The 13,912-nt window shown below is 40.7% G+C and overlaps 1 protein-coding gene across 1 annotated transcript in view; it reads right to left on the bottom strand.

Annotated features, from left to right (window-relative positions):
• Positions 1-5,767: 5,767 nt before the first annotated feature.
• SAMD7 (sterile alpha motif domain containing 7) overlaps positions 5,768-13,912 on the bottom strand; it is a 34,474-nt gene continuing 26,329 nt past the window's right edge. Inside the window, exons 7-8 of the mRNA XM_019643916.1 lie at positions 11,603-11,713; positions 5,768-7,352 (exon numbers count right to left, since the gene is read on the bottom strand). Of these exons, the coding sequence (XP_019499461.1) occupies positions 7,158-7,352; positions 11,603-11,713 (306 nt within the window). The 3' untranslated portion in view covers positions 5,768-7,157. The remainder of the gene's footprint in view (positions 7,353-11,602; positions 11,714-13,912) is intronic.

Raw genomic sequence — 13,912 nt, 5'->3', positions numbered from 1 at the left:
CATAGCTGAAGCTGCTAGACAGGGTTACCTGACAGGAGCTATAGTCTTCATGAGGAAAGCAGCCTTGCAGTGAAGGAACCCAGGCAATAAACACTCACCCTTCTTTCTTCCCACTCCTTCTCCCTCTCCGGTTGGTGTTTCCCATTGGCCAAACCCAAGTGGAAGCCAGAGGGAATGAAGGCCAGTGGATGCAGTTTATTGAAGCCAGCCCCGTGGGGGCACTGAGCATGGTGGAGAGGGCTGGAGAGAGAATCTGGGAAGGCCATGGAGACCATTCATTATCCAATGATTCTCATATATTGTGTACAATGTATTTTGGGACCCTAGAGAACAGTCGATCAAAAAATGACTATTATAAGATCATTACAACATATGATTCAGTCCCATTTGTTAAGCATTCATTGTTGTGGGTGCTTTGAAATAGCACAAGGAGTTTAGAAGTCATAGTTGCTGCTCTCAAGGGGCTAATAACCAAAGGGTGAGATAAAATTACAAATGAAAAATGAAATTATAAGGCTACAAAAATATTAAAATTCAGGCTTTAAACATGAGTCAATCAATGTATCCAGGCTTTCCTGGCCACAAGGATTGGGCACAGAGCCCAAAAAACCGATGAGCCTGAGTGACTCCCAGGACTTTGAATGTAATAGAAGAGACATATGCTCTTCTTTTCTACCCATGATTCTAGAATATTAGGTCTGGACAGCTACAGGCCTTTTAGTACCAGGAGCGGAGGCTCTGGAGCTGCTTAGAAGCTACTTTTATAGAACGTAAAGATGAAGTCAAAGGAAGGAAGCACAAGAACAGAAGGAATCCTCGGTGACTTCATTTGAACCACTAGATAAGCCTGGCCTGAAGCCAGACACCTAGACTTTTCATTTGCAAGATCCAAAGACTTCCCTTTATGTTTTAAGCCAGTATGAATTGGGCTTTCTGTCATTTGTATCACAGAGCATCCTAACTGATACATTATCCTGAAACAAGATCACTGAAACAAAGTACTATTTTTGAATAAAAGATTTTAATGTTCACAAAAAGTGTTTGAATCTTCACAAGAATTCTTGCCCTGTGTTGTTATCCTTGATCTTAAATTTTAAAACAAAGCCCTGAATTATGAATTAACAAATATTTCAGTGATGGTAATCATAAGAAGGAACCCAATCAGACCGTTCTCTTTGGAAAGTTCTCTGTAAGGGAAGCAGACTTTGGATTTGTTCTGTGGATGTCGTTTGCCTAAAGAGTTGATGAGTATAGACAAAGGCTGGTGAATAATGATTTTTTTATGCCTCTGGCATGGGAATAGTCACCAGGCCTGGAATAAAGACCTTTTTTCATATGCTTCCAGGACTAAAAATGTTGCCTTTTATAGATTTGTCCTTTGGGGTTGCTGATATCCCTCTCAAGTACAACCTGTACAATTAGATGTTGGCTGGTTCTTTCTGATTCTTGTGCTGTGAATCTTTATTTGCACAATTAAGTGAGTGGTTTGAGTGACAAACCATTGCTATCAATGCAAAGCACATTTTATTAATATAAAGCAATTATGATGTTAATGTAATTTAGGAAAAGCGGAGTGTTAAAGGATTCCAAACCAAATGCTAGATGACAATAGTAACTCCAATCTCTCTCTCTCATTTTTTTTTTTTTTAGCTGAGCCATCCTGCCACATGTTGGCAGCTGTTGGCAGCTCAGCTCGGGCCGGGAATCGAACCGGCGACCCTGTTGCTCAGAGCTCATACTCTTGAGTGAGCTCTTAACCAACTGAGCCACTCGGCTGGCCCATAACTTCAATCTCATAAAACAACAAACCACTTGATCATCACCTGATTTATAAAGAAAAAACAAAAACAAGCAAACAGAAAACAATAATCTAACACAGACAAAAATTTCTTCTTTTGTTTTGAATAAAGTTAGTTTTATTTATTCAGTGTCTGGGGACCTAAATGTGTGTCTGAAAAGAAAATGTTGTTATAGTAGAAGTCTGCACCTGAAGTCCTGAAAATATCGGAAACTGTTTTTAACTACAATTTATTAAATTGCACCAATGCTTCTGTAAACACTTATGTCTGTTTTGTAGGTGAAAGAAAACTCAGCAGAGTTCTATTATCAAGGCAAGCACTACAGAGCATTTAGCGTCACTCGCTTCACTGGAGCAAACACTGTGCCCCCTTCACAGAACTGGTTGGGTTAGTCATACAAATGCAAAAGAACAGGTTGACAGGTTAGCAAATTATCTGCCTGGCCCACAGAGAGAGCACTGAGATGCCTAGTTTCCACAGGACACTTTGCCTTGTTTACAGAGCAGTTGAATAGCATTTCTAGTCTGTGATTCAAGGCAACTGTTGGCAACAGTATACCTGAGGAGAGAAACAGGCTTCTGAGATATCACACACACCTAAACTGTGCCTTATAGATACTGCGCTACGCATCCAGTTAAATTCGTTAACCAGCTCTACAACGGTGTGAATAAAGATGTAGAAATGCTTAAACCAGAATTTAAGGACCAGATAAGTCAGAGAGAAGAAGCAGGGTGGATTGCCAACACAGAAGAAAGGCTGTGTTTGGTGCCACGCGATAAATATAGGTCATAGATTGTGCATCCTAGTGTGTCTGTCTGAAGAGGCCTGTGCCCTTAAGGAAAGGGGAGATTATTGCCCTGTCTCCCAGGAGTCATTTGCATAATTCATGAGGACCTTGGGGCAGTGAGTGGGAGACTGGTTGAGATGACCACTATAGGAGAACTGAACAATTTAGAAGAAAGAATGGATGTCTCACGGTTACAGGAAGTGCTTAGGAAGTGAGGTAGTATGAATTTAGTGTGGCTGGGTTGGTGGCCTAAGGAATTTAGAGTCAAGGAGAAGAACAAAGGATGAAGATACATCTACTATCAAACTGGTCACGAGGACAGGGAGCAAGCACATCCCTCCACAGAGTGAGGTGGGTGAGACTTCCGAAAACTGAAAGATTCTCACAGTGGGTAAAACTCTTTGGGGTGAGTTTGCTTGTCTTGGAAAGGCAGTACAAGAACTCAGAGCCCTAATCTAGGAGATCTGTGAGATGATTTCAGCAAGAGGAAGTGGCTGGAAACGGGTACAGGCCATGAGCAAAAGATGGACAACCATCTGCTAGGTGCCCTCCTGGGGGCATTCATCTTCCCTGGCAGTGTGACTAGAAAAAGTGAATCTAAAGTACAGTTTGTGGTGTGCCTTCTCCTCCACCTGGAATACAATAAAAAATGTCCCTCTTTCCTATGAGCCAAGGTAGAGAGTACAGTCAAGAATGGACTACAGGGGTGAGGGGTGAATTGGTGTTGTTTCTTTTTCCTTTGGTGGTTTTTGAATTAGCTTGAAAGATTGGTGCCTAGGATGGTGGGTAACATAATTTCCCTAGCTCTGTTCATTATGCACCTGATAGCCTTAAGAAATGAGGTAATATCTCCTGCTTACTCCTCCATACTCCACCTCCACCCCTGGACAAAGAGCAGGCTTGCTTACTGCTTGCTATGAAATTAATGGGTTCCTCAAGCTCAGTGTTCCTCAGCTGTGAAGCAACCCACTGCATGTGCAGGCATCCTCTAGGCCCATCTGTATTGCCCTGAGGCACTTGAGAACATGGGTGACCAACACAAATACACTGAAGTTCATGCTACTTATTGTGGCATGAGTAATAAAGTCCTTTGTTTCTGACACAAGAGTCTTGAGTAAGCCAGCCTCCATAAAATAATAAGTGACTAATTTATTTATTAGGTTGTAGGTAAAGTAAAATTAAATTCCTGATCCAACATATATCACTTTATCTGTACATATTTCAGTATGCATTCCTAAGAAATAAGAATTCTTAAAAAAAGAAATTAGGTAAAATTGAGATTTACTGTACAACTTTGTGCCTATAGTTAACAATATTGTATTGTGCACTTAAAAATTTGTTGAGGACAGGTTTCATGTTAAAGTTCTTATAACAATAATAAATAAAAAAAACTTCAAAATCCTATTATCACATCTTAAAAAGGACAATGCTTCTTTAATAGCATTGAATATTTCCAATTGTGATCAAATTTCCCCAACATTTTTTTACAGTGTATTCAATAGGCATCCAAATATTTGTATTGGTGATTTGAATCCTTCAAAAAAAATTTATTGCGGTAAAAAATATATATATATATATATATGTGTGTGTGTGTGTGTGTGTGTGTGTGTATGTATATACATCATAAAATTTGTGATTTTATCCATTTTTAAGTGTACAATTCAGTGGTGGCATTAGTTACATTCACAATGTTGTGCAACTAACATCACTAACTTGTTTCCAAATCTTTTACATCTGGGTGATTTGAATCTTTAGTATCTTTCAATCTATTGGTTTTCCTTTTCCCTCTCTTATTTTTCCTTGCAATTTATTCATTGAAAGAAATCAGGTAGTTTCTACTGGACAGTTTCTCACAGTTTGCATTTTGCTTTTTTCATAGCTGTTTCATGGACTTCCATCAGGAGGCATATAATGTCTGGTTGTTTCCCTTTTCGTGATATCAACAGCCATTTATGATCACTGTCTATCTACATCCTTTATTTTTCAGAGGTGCAAAATGGTGATATTTGAATTCTATTGTTACTTTTTAGTAGCTCTGATACTTCCATAGAGGAAACAGTTGCATAGTGTTCCATTGTATAGTTGTTTATTCAATCTGTCTAAACAGACTATTTTCTAAGTCAGGAGACCCTATTTAGCAAATACAGTTTTATTGTGATTGGTTTTCAAACATAAGAGGTTTTTTTGTTGTTGCTGTTGTTTAATTCTCACAAAGGGTACACAGCATGCTCAAGATGAAAGGAGCATTTGTGAAAAAGTTAGAAACTACTTCTACATGATAACACTAGGAAAATTTTCACCCTCCAGAATCATTTCTGTTACTAAAGTGGGTCTTTTGTTAAAGGTACTCTAGAGTCATTCACCTGGAAAGGAAGCCATCTTAGTATGGACAAGCAGTTCAGTCTCCTTTTCTTCCAAAGAAGAATACTGAGAGCTGTAGAGAGCCTCCTTTACATGTGTCCTCTGGTTCTTTTTTTATGGAAAAAGCACAGTGCTTTTTCTGGTAATAGTACATGCCAGGGTGGTGTATCAGAACACTTCCCTTAGAGCAACACTGAGGCACATCTGCTAAGTAAATCAGTTACCAACTCAATTGACTCATTTAGCAGGGATAAGAAATTCAAAAGCCATCATATGGATTGAACCACATGATCCATTTGCCTCTAAAAATATTAATTAAGTTTTTCTTTTTATCCCTCACCATAACATCTGTTAACTAACATTTGGTATCCTGTGAAACTTCTGTATGCTGGGAATTATAGCAGTTGCAAGGACATGTGACGAAACTTCTTAAAATTTTTAAATTTGGAGGAATTCTCTCTCTCTCTCTCTCTCTCTCTCTCTCTCTCTCTCTCTCTCTCTCTCGATCCAAATAGAGTAAACTGGCAAGTATAATATAATTGTGGTAGTATAATATAATTTTATGTTGGAAAAAACTCTGCTGTTTTCATAGTTAAAATAAAAGAAAGAAAATCTTAACTAAATTAATATGGTTTGTGGGGGGAATGACCCACTCTCTGCAAATCAGAGGAAAATGCCCACTCTCTGCAAAAGTCCACTCTTCTCCAAATCAAAAAGTGAATGCGGGTAGCATGCTTTACATGTTTTTCGATGCAATTTATTTGCTTGTTTTAGTTATCGAATGCTGTGAAACAAATTACTCCAAAACTTGGTGGTTGAAAACAACACATATTTATTATCTCACAGTTTCTGTGGGTCAGGAATTCAGGAGCAGCTTAGCGGAGGGGCTCTGGCTCAGGGCTGCCTTTAAACTGTGAGCAGGAGCTGTGTTGTCATCTCATGGCTTGACTCAGGGAGGAGCCACCTTCAAATTCCCTCAAGTCGCTGTTGGCAGCTCTCAGAAGGTCAATTTCCAAGTTCAATCACGTGGGCCTCTCTGCCAGGCTGCCTAGAAGCTGGCTTCTTCAAGAGTGAGGATTCCAAAAAAAGTGAGAGAGCACCGCAGACTGAAACCACAGAAGTGACATCCCATCATGTCTTTCATATTCTACTCATTAGAAAAGAGTCTGTAAATCCAATCCACCCAACAGAGGAGATTATATAAGGGCATGACTACTAGGAGGCAGAGATCATTAGGGGCCATCTTAGAGGCTGTTTACTACAGTTTCTTCATTTTAAATGTAAATTTTAAAAATAGAAAATACCTTCCCATAGTTAGAAATTCAAAATGTATAAGACAGTGTGTAGCAAGTCACCTTCACACACTGTTACCCAGTCCCCTCCCTGAATAAACTCATATCCGTTTCTTGTGTATCCTTTCAGAGGCTTTCTGTTGGATGTGAAGATGACAAAGTGGGACTCCATAGGGCACAAGCCGAAAGCCACTTTAATCTTCTCCCCTCCATCTTGCCAATTCAAACCTGGTTTGCAGAGATAACTCTACTCCACCCCTTGGGTGAAATCTGAGGTGGGTATAAGGACTTTTCATGTCCCTCTCAGATAATGATGAGTCCTCTAGTTATTTTTAGTCATAACATAATTTTATGTCAGAAAGAAAATGCTGAATAATAGTTAGACTCCGCACTTTAAGATTAGGGCGTCGGCTTTTCCCTAGCTTGGGCCTCCTTCAGCCTGGAGGCTGCAATAAAAAAAAAGATGGAGCCCTTGTAGTCAGCATCTCTTTTTCTCTACTTTGTACTTCACTTTCTCTTCTGCCTCCTTCCTACTCCACTGGATTGCCTCTGTCTCTTTCTGGGTTGGGGGATGGGAAATGAGAGAAGAGAGAGAAGGAACTCTTTTTTTCAGTATTGGCTATTTTGGATTCTTTAGAGAATTTCTCATGGAAACATCCAACCAAAGCTTTTTTGGTGTTTGCGAATTCTGTCCTTCCTTTAGCTTTTGCTTCCAAGGATATGCCTCCAGCCACTTTGTGCTGAGGTCACTTCGGGAAGCCTCTCAGGCATGGCCTCCTCCAAGACAGCTCCAGGAAGGCTGGCTTTCTCTCCCTCTCAGCCTCCATCTGGTCCTGGGAAACCCTCACACACCCTTCAGAAAGAATATCCTAGACTCTTTGGAAAACTGACTAAGACTGTTCTTGCTCCTTGAGGGTTTTAATTTCTCACACTATCTCGCTCAATTCCTTTAGGAATTATTACATCCTGGGAATAAGGACTGTTCAATGTGTCACCCCAGGAATTAAAATCCAGAAGAGGGGATGTATCTGCTGGTTGATCAAATGCTTGTTTTGTATGGGCAGGAAGTGAAAAATTTTTCTTGTAGAACATCCTTTCCACATGCTGAGATACCTTTGAAGACAAAATAAGTATAGTAATTAAATCTGTGAATGTTTTCATTAATCCAGTGTGTTCTGCTTAGCTACAGATGGCGGGGAGGCTGAGGTAATTTTAGACATGGTCATCTATATTTTGAGTCGTTGGAAAAGCCATGCCGTATTTTTCTATGTTTTTCAATGCAAAAATGCATCATGACTTTCCCGATGACCCAGTAGTTGTAAAGGGACACATTTCTAGGATGTGGTGGGCCTTTTCTTTCTCTCAGACTTGTACAGTGTTCACTGCTGTACAACTAGACATCAGGGTGGTAGTGACTTTCTGATTCCCATTCCTGGTTCTGCTGCGGTTCATCTGCACACAGTTACTTCCCTCAACTCCCTCCACCTGTCCCTTTTCCAGTGGTCCCACAAGAGGACCCACGGACACCCCACTCCTCCTCCACCAGTGCCCAGATGGTCCTTCTCCTGGCTAAGGCTGGAATTCTTTAGGCAATCCCAGCACACAGCTGGCCTTCAGTTGGCTTAGTGTTGAGACATAAACGGGGCTGTTCTGGCACTTGGTGCCCCAATACAAATTAACCATTGGGCTCCTACACAGACCTGACCCTGAATAAGACCCAGGGAATTTCTATGTTGTTCCCATTATCAGAGCTCAAACCCAGCGTCCTCCATTCTAATAATATTTGAGTTCTCAAATTCCAGTAATAACTTGTTCTTCTCCGACCCTTTTCTTTGTATGCCCAGTGCAGGGCCACCTTCTGAATCTCTGTTCTGGAAAAAAGGTGTCCTTCTTCTTACCAGGGCTTCCTGTAATAGGATGTTGCCCTGGATTCCCATTTTGGAGACTGAGACTTTGTTATCTAATCCACAAAAATATCTTGTCTTATCTGATGAACTGCTGCCTGCTCACCTGCTAGGTCTTCCGCATGTCACTCAGAATTTTCCAACTCTGCTGCTTCAGTCGGACCCCTGGACATTCCCAATCCCAAGGACTCTACAACTGTTCTGCTCAGTTGGCCATTTGGCATCAGCTGGACTTTTCCTTCTCAGCTTCTGTGGAAGCCCTGTCCTGTTATGTGGGCAGATGGGGCACGGATCTAACAGCTCAGCTGGGTCTGTGGAGGCACTTCTACATAGCAGATGGGGCACAACAAGTGACTACAGCCGTGTGAAAATGACATAGGGGGTGATGCTAACAGCAAGTGAAGAGATTCAGAACGATTTGGAGTTGGTCACGTTATAAGGTAAAAAAAAAAAAAAAAGCAAAAAAGCTAAAGGAATAAATCAGAGCCAAAGAAGAAACCGTGCAGTGTCATTGTAAGTATGCCAGGAGATACAGTATCCTCACTAAAGAAAAACAAATCGTTTAAAAGTGAATGTCATGTTGTACCATTGTACCAAGGTTAATTTCTTAGTTTTGACAAATGTGCCACATTAGGTAAGATGTTAATGTTAAGGAAACCTGGGTGAACTCTCTATGCTATCTTTGCAACTTTTCTTTATCTAAAATTATTCCCAAAAAAGACATTGAAAAAAAAATACCAATGGAAATATTAAATTACTAACAGTAGACATAAAAAACTACTTTACCCTAAAAAATTTAGGCAGATAAAAATGGCTTTTGAATGACATTTTGAAATCTCAACTCCTGGCATAAACATGTATTGTAAAAAGGTGCATTCCTGTATAAATTCTGAGAAGAATTAGTTGATGCTTCTTGGTTTCACTTTTAGAAAACTCATTCTTTCAATAAATGACTTTTGACCTATTATGGATCTTGCATATTCTAAGGATATATCTATCAGTCAACAAAACAGATACAGCACTCTGCTGTCATGGAGCTTACATTCTATTGGTAGCAGGGAGAAATCAACAATAAACATGAATATAAAAATAAATTATATTGTATGATTGAAGGTGATAGGTGCTATGAAAAAAAGAAAGAAAAGCGGAAAAAAGGGATAGTAGCGGAATGCACGGGGGCTGGGCCATGTGCAATTTTAAACAGGGTGATCAGAGCAAGCATCACTGGGAAGGAAAGTAGAGTAGAGCAAAGGGGGAGGAGATGAGGGAGCAAAGCATGAGGACCTGGGGGAAGAGCCTCCCACGCAGAGGGAATGGCCCTAAGGAGGAGCATGCCTAGATGCTCAAGCTGCATCCACAAATGAGGAGGCAGACACAGTCACTGAAGGGGAGGGACATAGACAAAGAGGTGAGGAAGGTAAGGGTGGTGGTGGTAGGTGGGGAGGAGTGCAAATAATATAGGACTTGGGCTTTTACTCTAAATGAAATGAGGAGCTACTGCAGACATTTGAGCAGAGGAGTGACATGATCTGTCTTATGTATAGTCATGTACTGCATAACAGGACTTTTCGGTCAATAGCAGACCACATATACCATGGTAGCCCCATGAGATTATAATGGAGCTGAAAAATTCCTATCACCTAGTGATCCTGCAGCTGTCGTAATGTCATAGCACAAGGCATTACTCATATGTTTGTGGTGAAGCTGGTGTAAACAAACCTGCGCTGCTAGTCGTATCAAAATTAGCACATACGATATGTGCTGTACATAATACTTCATGGTGATCATACATGACTATGTTACTGGTTTATGTATTTACTATACTATATTTTTTATCATCATTTTAGAGTGTACTCTTCCTCCTTATAAAAAAAACAAAAATGTTTGCTGTAAAGCAGTGTGTGATGTCATACCCGCAGCAGCCTCATACATCTCGTGTTTACCGAGTCCTCTGATTGCATCATTTTCTCTTGTGCTTGATTTAATCTCATGTTATTTTGTACAATAACATGCTGTACAAGCTTGTAGCCTAGGAACACTAAACTCTACCATACAGTCTGGGTGCGTAGTGGGTTATACCATCTAGGTTTGTGTAAGTGCACTTGATGATGTTTGCACAACAAAGAAATTGCCTGGTGACACATTTCTCAAAACAAATTCCTGTCTTTATGCTGCACGTGACAGGATCATTCTTTACTGTTTTGTGAATTGGCTCTGGGTGGGCAAGGGCAGAGCAGGGAGAACAGTTAGAAGGCTAATGCAGGAATCCAATGAGAGATGATGGTGCCTCAGACAGAATGAAGCAGTGAAGGTGGTGAGAAGTGGTGTGCTGGAGCTGGCTTGTTCCGGTCTTGAAAGTCAATTGTTAAATTTTTAGGAAGTTTGCCAGCCAGTTGTCAAACATGCCATTATTAAAAATTAAATTATACAGACTTATCATTAAATGCATTGTACTGAAACTCTTGCCGAGCACTTGTCTTTTAGGATGGTTAAGAGTCTTCATAATGTTTTGTAACTTAGATATTTTAGTTGTTAGCTAGGTTTTGAATGATTGTCTACAAGTAAATTGTTCTTGAGGATGGATAATACACTCATTTTGATCATTTAAATGTGTAAAGAAAGGCTAGTCATTGATTTATTTAAGAAACATTTTTTGAGGTACCTAATTACCTCACTTTTCCAGGTGCAGAAGTTTCAAAGAGGGACAGGCTTATTATTAAAAAGGCAACACTCATCTGTGAATAAGGTAGTTTTGTTAGGAGTGTAAAACTCCTGCAGTGTCCCCAACCAAAATACCAAACCCCTGTCTGCTGCTTTCACATTCCCTCCCATGGCGGCCTGTAGACATTGATTAATTTTTTTAATCCTAATTTAAAAATCAGGTGAACAAAAAGAATACATTATATTGGAAACTAAACTAATAAATACTCAAAGTTCATTACTTCCTAATTGTCTTTACCTAATTATTTTGCTATTATCATTTATCATTATCTCCTGCTATTATCATTTATCATTATCTCCATTGCTGAGGTTATTTGTGTCTATTAGATCCATTTGGTAAAAATCCTCTAACAGGGGGTGCTGTTGTGCATCTCTTCCCAATTCTGTATACAGTGACATTATATTAAGAGTTTGTCAGCCATGGTGGGAATATTTACACTACAGAAATTGACAAATGCTACCCATCTGGGTCCATTTTGTTTTTAAAGAGAGCCGGTTGTGAAACATTTACCAGCACACCACTGATTTGTGCCTTCCCAACTCTACCTAGGAACATTTTCAGGTTCCATCCAATGTTTTCAGGTTCCCTTCCTTTTATCATGTCCCCACCCACAGAGGGGACAGAGGTTAGTAAAGAGGTTCAATAGGCATTATGAATATTACAACAGGATGAAAGTAACATATTTCTCTTAAGCTTCATACCATCAATTTCTATTGGGTTATGAAAAATTGCCGTACCTGCGATTGGATCTTGAGTGCCGGCCCTAGCTTTAATCCCATGGTGCTCCGAAGATGCTCCTCTGTGAGTAACGGCAAAGTTTCCCCATCAATTGCATGATCTTTAAATACCTTATTAAACACAAAAGGTGTTAACTTTCTCTAAAGGCCTTTCTTTAGAAAATTCTTGTTTTCCAGACATGTTAGTGGTTTTGGAGGAAACATTAAGACTGCTTGAGGATGACACAAACTTTTATAACATTTCTTATTTTCAGTTACTCCCCCTTCTGTGCTCCAGCAGCACATTGTTTGTGCTCTTCAATAAGCCTTGGCATACATTGTAATTCTCTGTTTATAGAACTCAGTTCCAGCCTGGAATAATAAATATTTGAGGGCAGACCCATGTCTTATTTGCCAATGTACCCATAATGCAATGGCTGGCACATAGCAGAAGGTGTGCCATCCAGATTGCTCGGCCAAAGAGTGAATGAACAAAGGGTCTCAGTGAAGGCATGTGGGTAAAACTCGTGACAGACAAATTTCATCTCTCACATTTACAGGTGAGCTGCCTTCTGCCGGCTGCCTCAGCTGAATGGTAGAGGGAGGAGAGGAAATGCAGATGGGAGCTGTCATGCTGGACCTTTCCAGCAGGGCATACGCCAACTGTAGTGGATGTGACTGTGCCTTCCTTTCTTCCAGAAACTAGGAAGGCTGCTGGTGGACAAAAGTTCCAGGCAGCTACAGAGATGGACAGAAAACAACTGGGCAGATTGGTAAGTACCACAGTTTCACGATCTCCAACTTCAAGGTTGCACTGGCAACACTACATTTACTGATGAGCTTTCTCTATTTCCAGCTTTCTTCACACTCCTCAAACCTTAGATGCCACAGAATCCTGTCTTATTTTCAACAGATCAAATAGCTTCCTAATTAAAAAAAAACAAAAACAGAAAGAAACCAGTAGGTGAGGACTTCCTCTAATTCTGCCCAACAAACCCACAAACATATTTTCTCCCTCTGTCCTGTATGTGAAAGAGGGGTGCCCCATTGTTGAAAGACAACCAATCTCTGCGTATGCTGTGGGTTCTCACCTCTCTCACCTTGGGGCCTCACTCAATAAATAATCTCTTCTCCTTGGCAGGCTCTCTCCAATGGGCATTTAAGCAAGTTTCCACCATTATTAAACCATCAATAATAATAATGAAAATACACAAACCTCACTCTGCCTCTAGGCATTGCCCCTTTACAGCCCAGTTTCTCCAGAATTGTGATGCCCCCTGATTCCATGTTCTAACTTCCCAGTCATTCCTCAGTCTTAAGGGGCCTGACTTCCACCCTTACCTGTCCATCAAACCTGCTCTCGTCTGGGTCTCTGGTGACTCTATTGTTACTAAGCACATGAATAGTTTTCAGTCCCCATATTTCTCAGACTCGTGGCTCATTTGACATTGTCAACAACTCCTTCCTGAAAAACCCTCTTCTTGTGCCTTCATGAGGCTTGTCTGTCCTGGCTACCCTCTGCCCTCTCATTTGCAGTCACCTTTGTGGCTACTGTTTCTTTGTCCATCCTTATGAATTAGAGTCCCTTAGGTTTCCGACCCCCTCTTTGTTCTTCCTCATTTGTCTGTCTCTCTATGCTGCAGGCTCCCTAATATATGTGTACCTTTAACTTAGAAGTTGAATCATGCCAATTCTGTCTCTTAGATAGTGTTATCTGCCAGCTGCACTGTTCCTACCCTGGATCAAACACGATTATTGCTCATCAGGGGAGGCTTCCTCACTAGTTTTGCCACCTTCAACCTTTTTTCATAAAAGCAACTTGAGTGACATTTCTGAAATAAAAAGCTAATCACACTGCTCTTGCTTAAAACCTCAACTGCCTCCAGGATGAAGTTATAATCCTTCACTGAGTCTTCAAGGCTCTTTGTGACCTGGTGCCTTCTTCCACTCCAGCCTCCTGTCTGGTCATCTCACCTCTCCCACCTTGGCCCTGGCCCTCTCCGTGCCACTAGGAACTCCTCTCAAAATCCCACCTATGCTAAATTCTTTCTGGCTCCTGATCCTCACCTGGAAATTCCTGCTTTGCCTCTCTCCTGCCTCACTTCCTCCCTCAGCTGGCAGATTCACAGTCAGGTCTCAGTTTTGATGCCTCTTCCTTTAGGAAGCCATGAGGACTTCCTGTGTGTTCCTACCATGCCTCTTACCTGCCCTCTCATAGCGTGTTCACATGGATGGGGAATGCCTTACTAGTGGCCCTCTCCTGGACTATAAGTTCTCTGAGAAGAGGAACCATGTTTGTCTTGTTTCCTCTATGTGTTTCTTTAAGGTCAT

The sequence above is a fragment of the Hipposideros armiger genome, unplaced genomic scaffold (genome assembly GCF_001890085.2).
Source record: "Hipposideros armiger isolate ML-2016 unplaced genomic scaffold, ASM189008v1 scaffold_83, whole genome shotgun sequence".
NCBI classification, from domain to species: Eukaryota; Metazoa; Chordata; class Mammalia; order Chiroptera; family Hipposideridae; genus Hipposideros; species Hipposideros armiger.
This window is presented reverse-complemented; position numbering and strand designations above follow the sequence as displayed.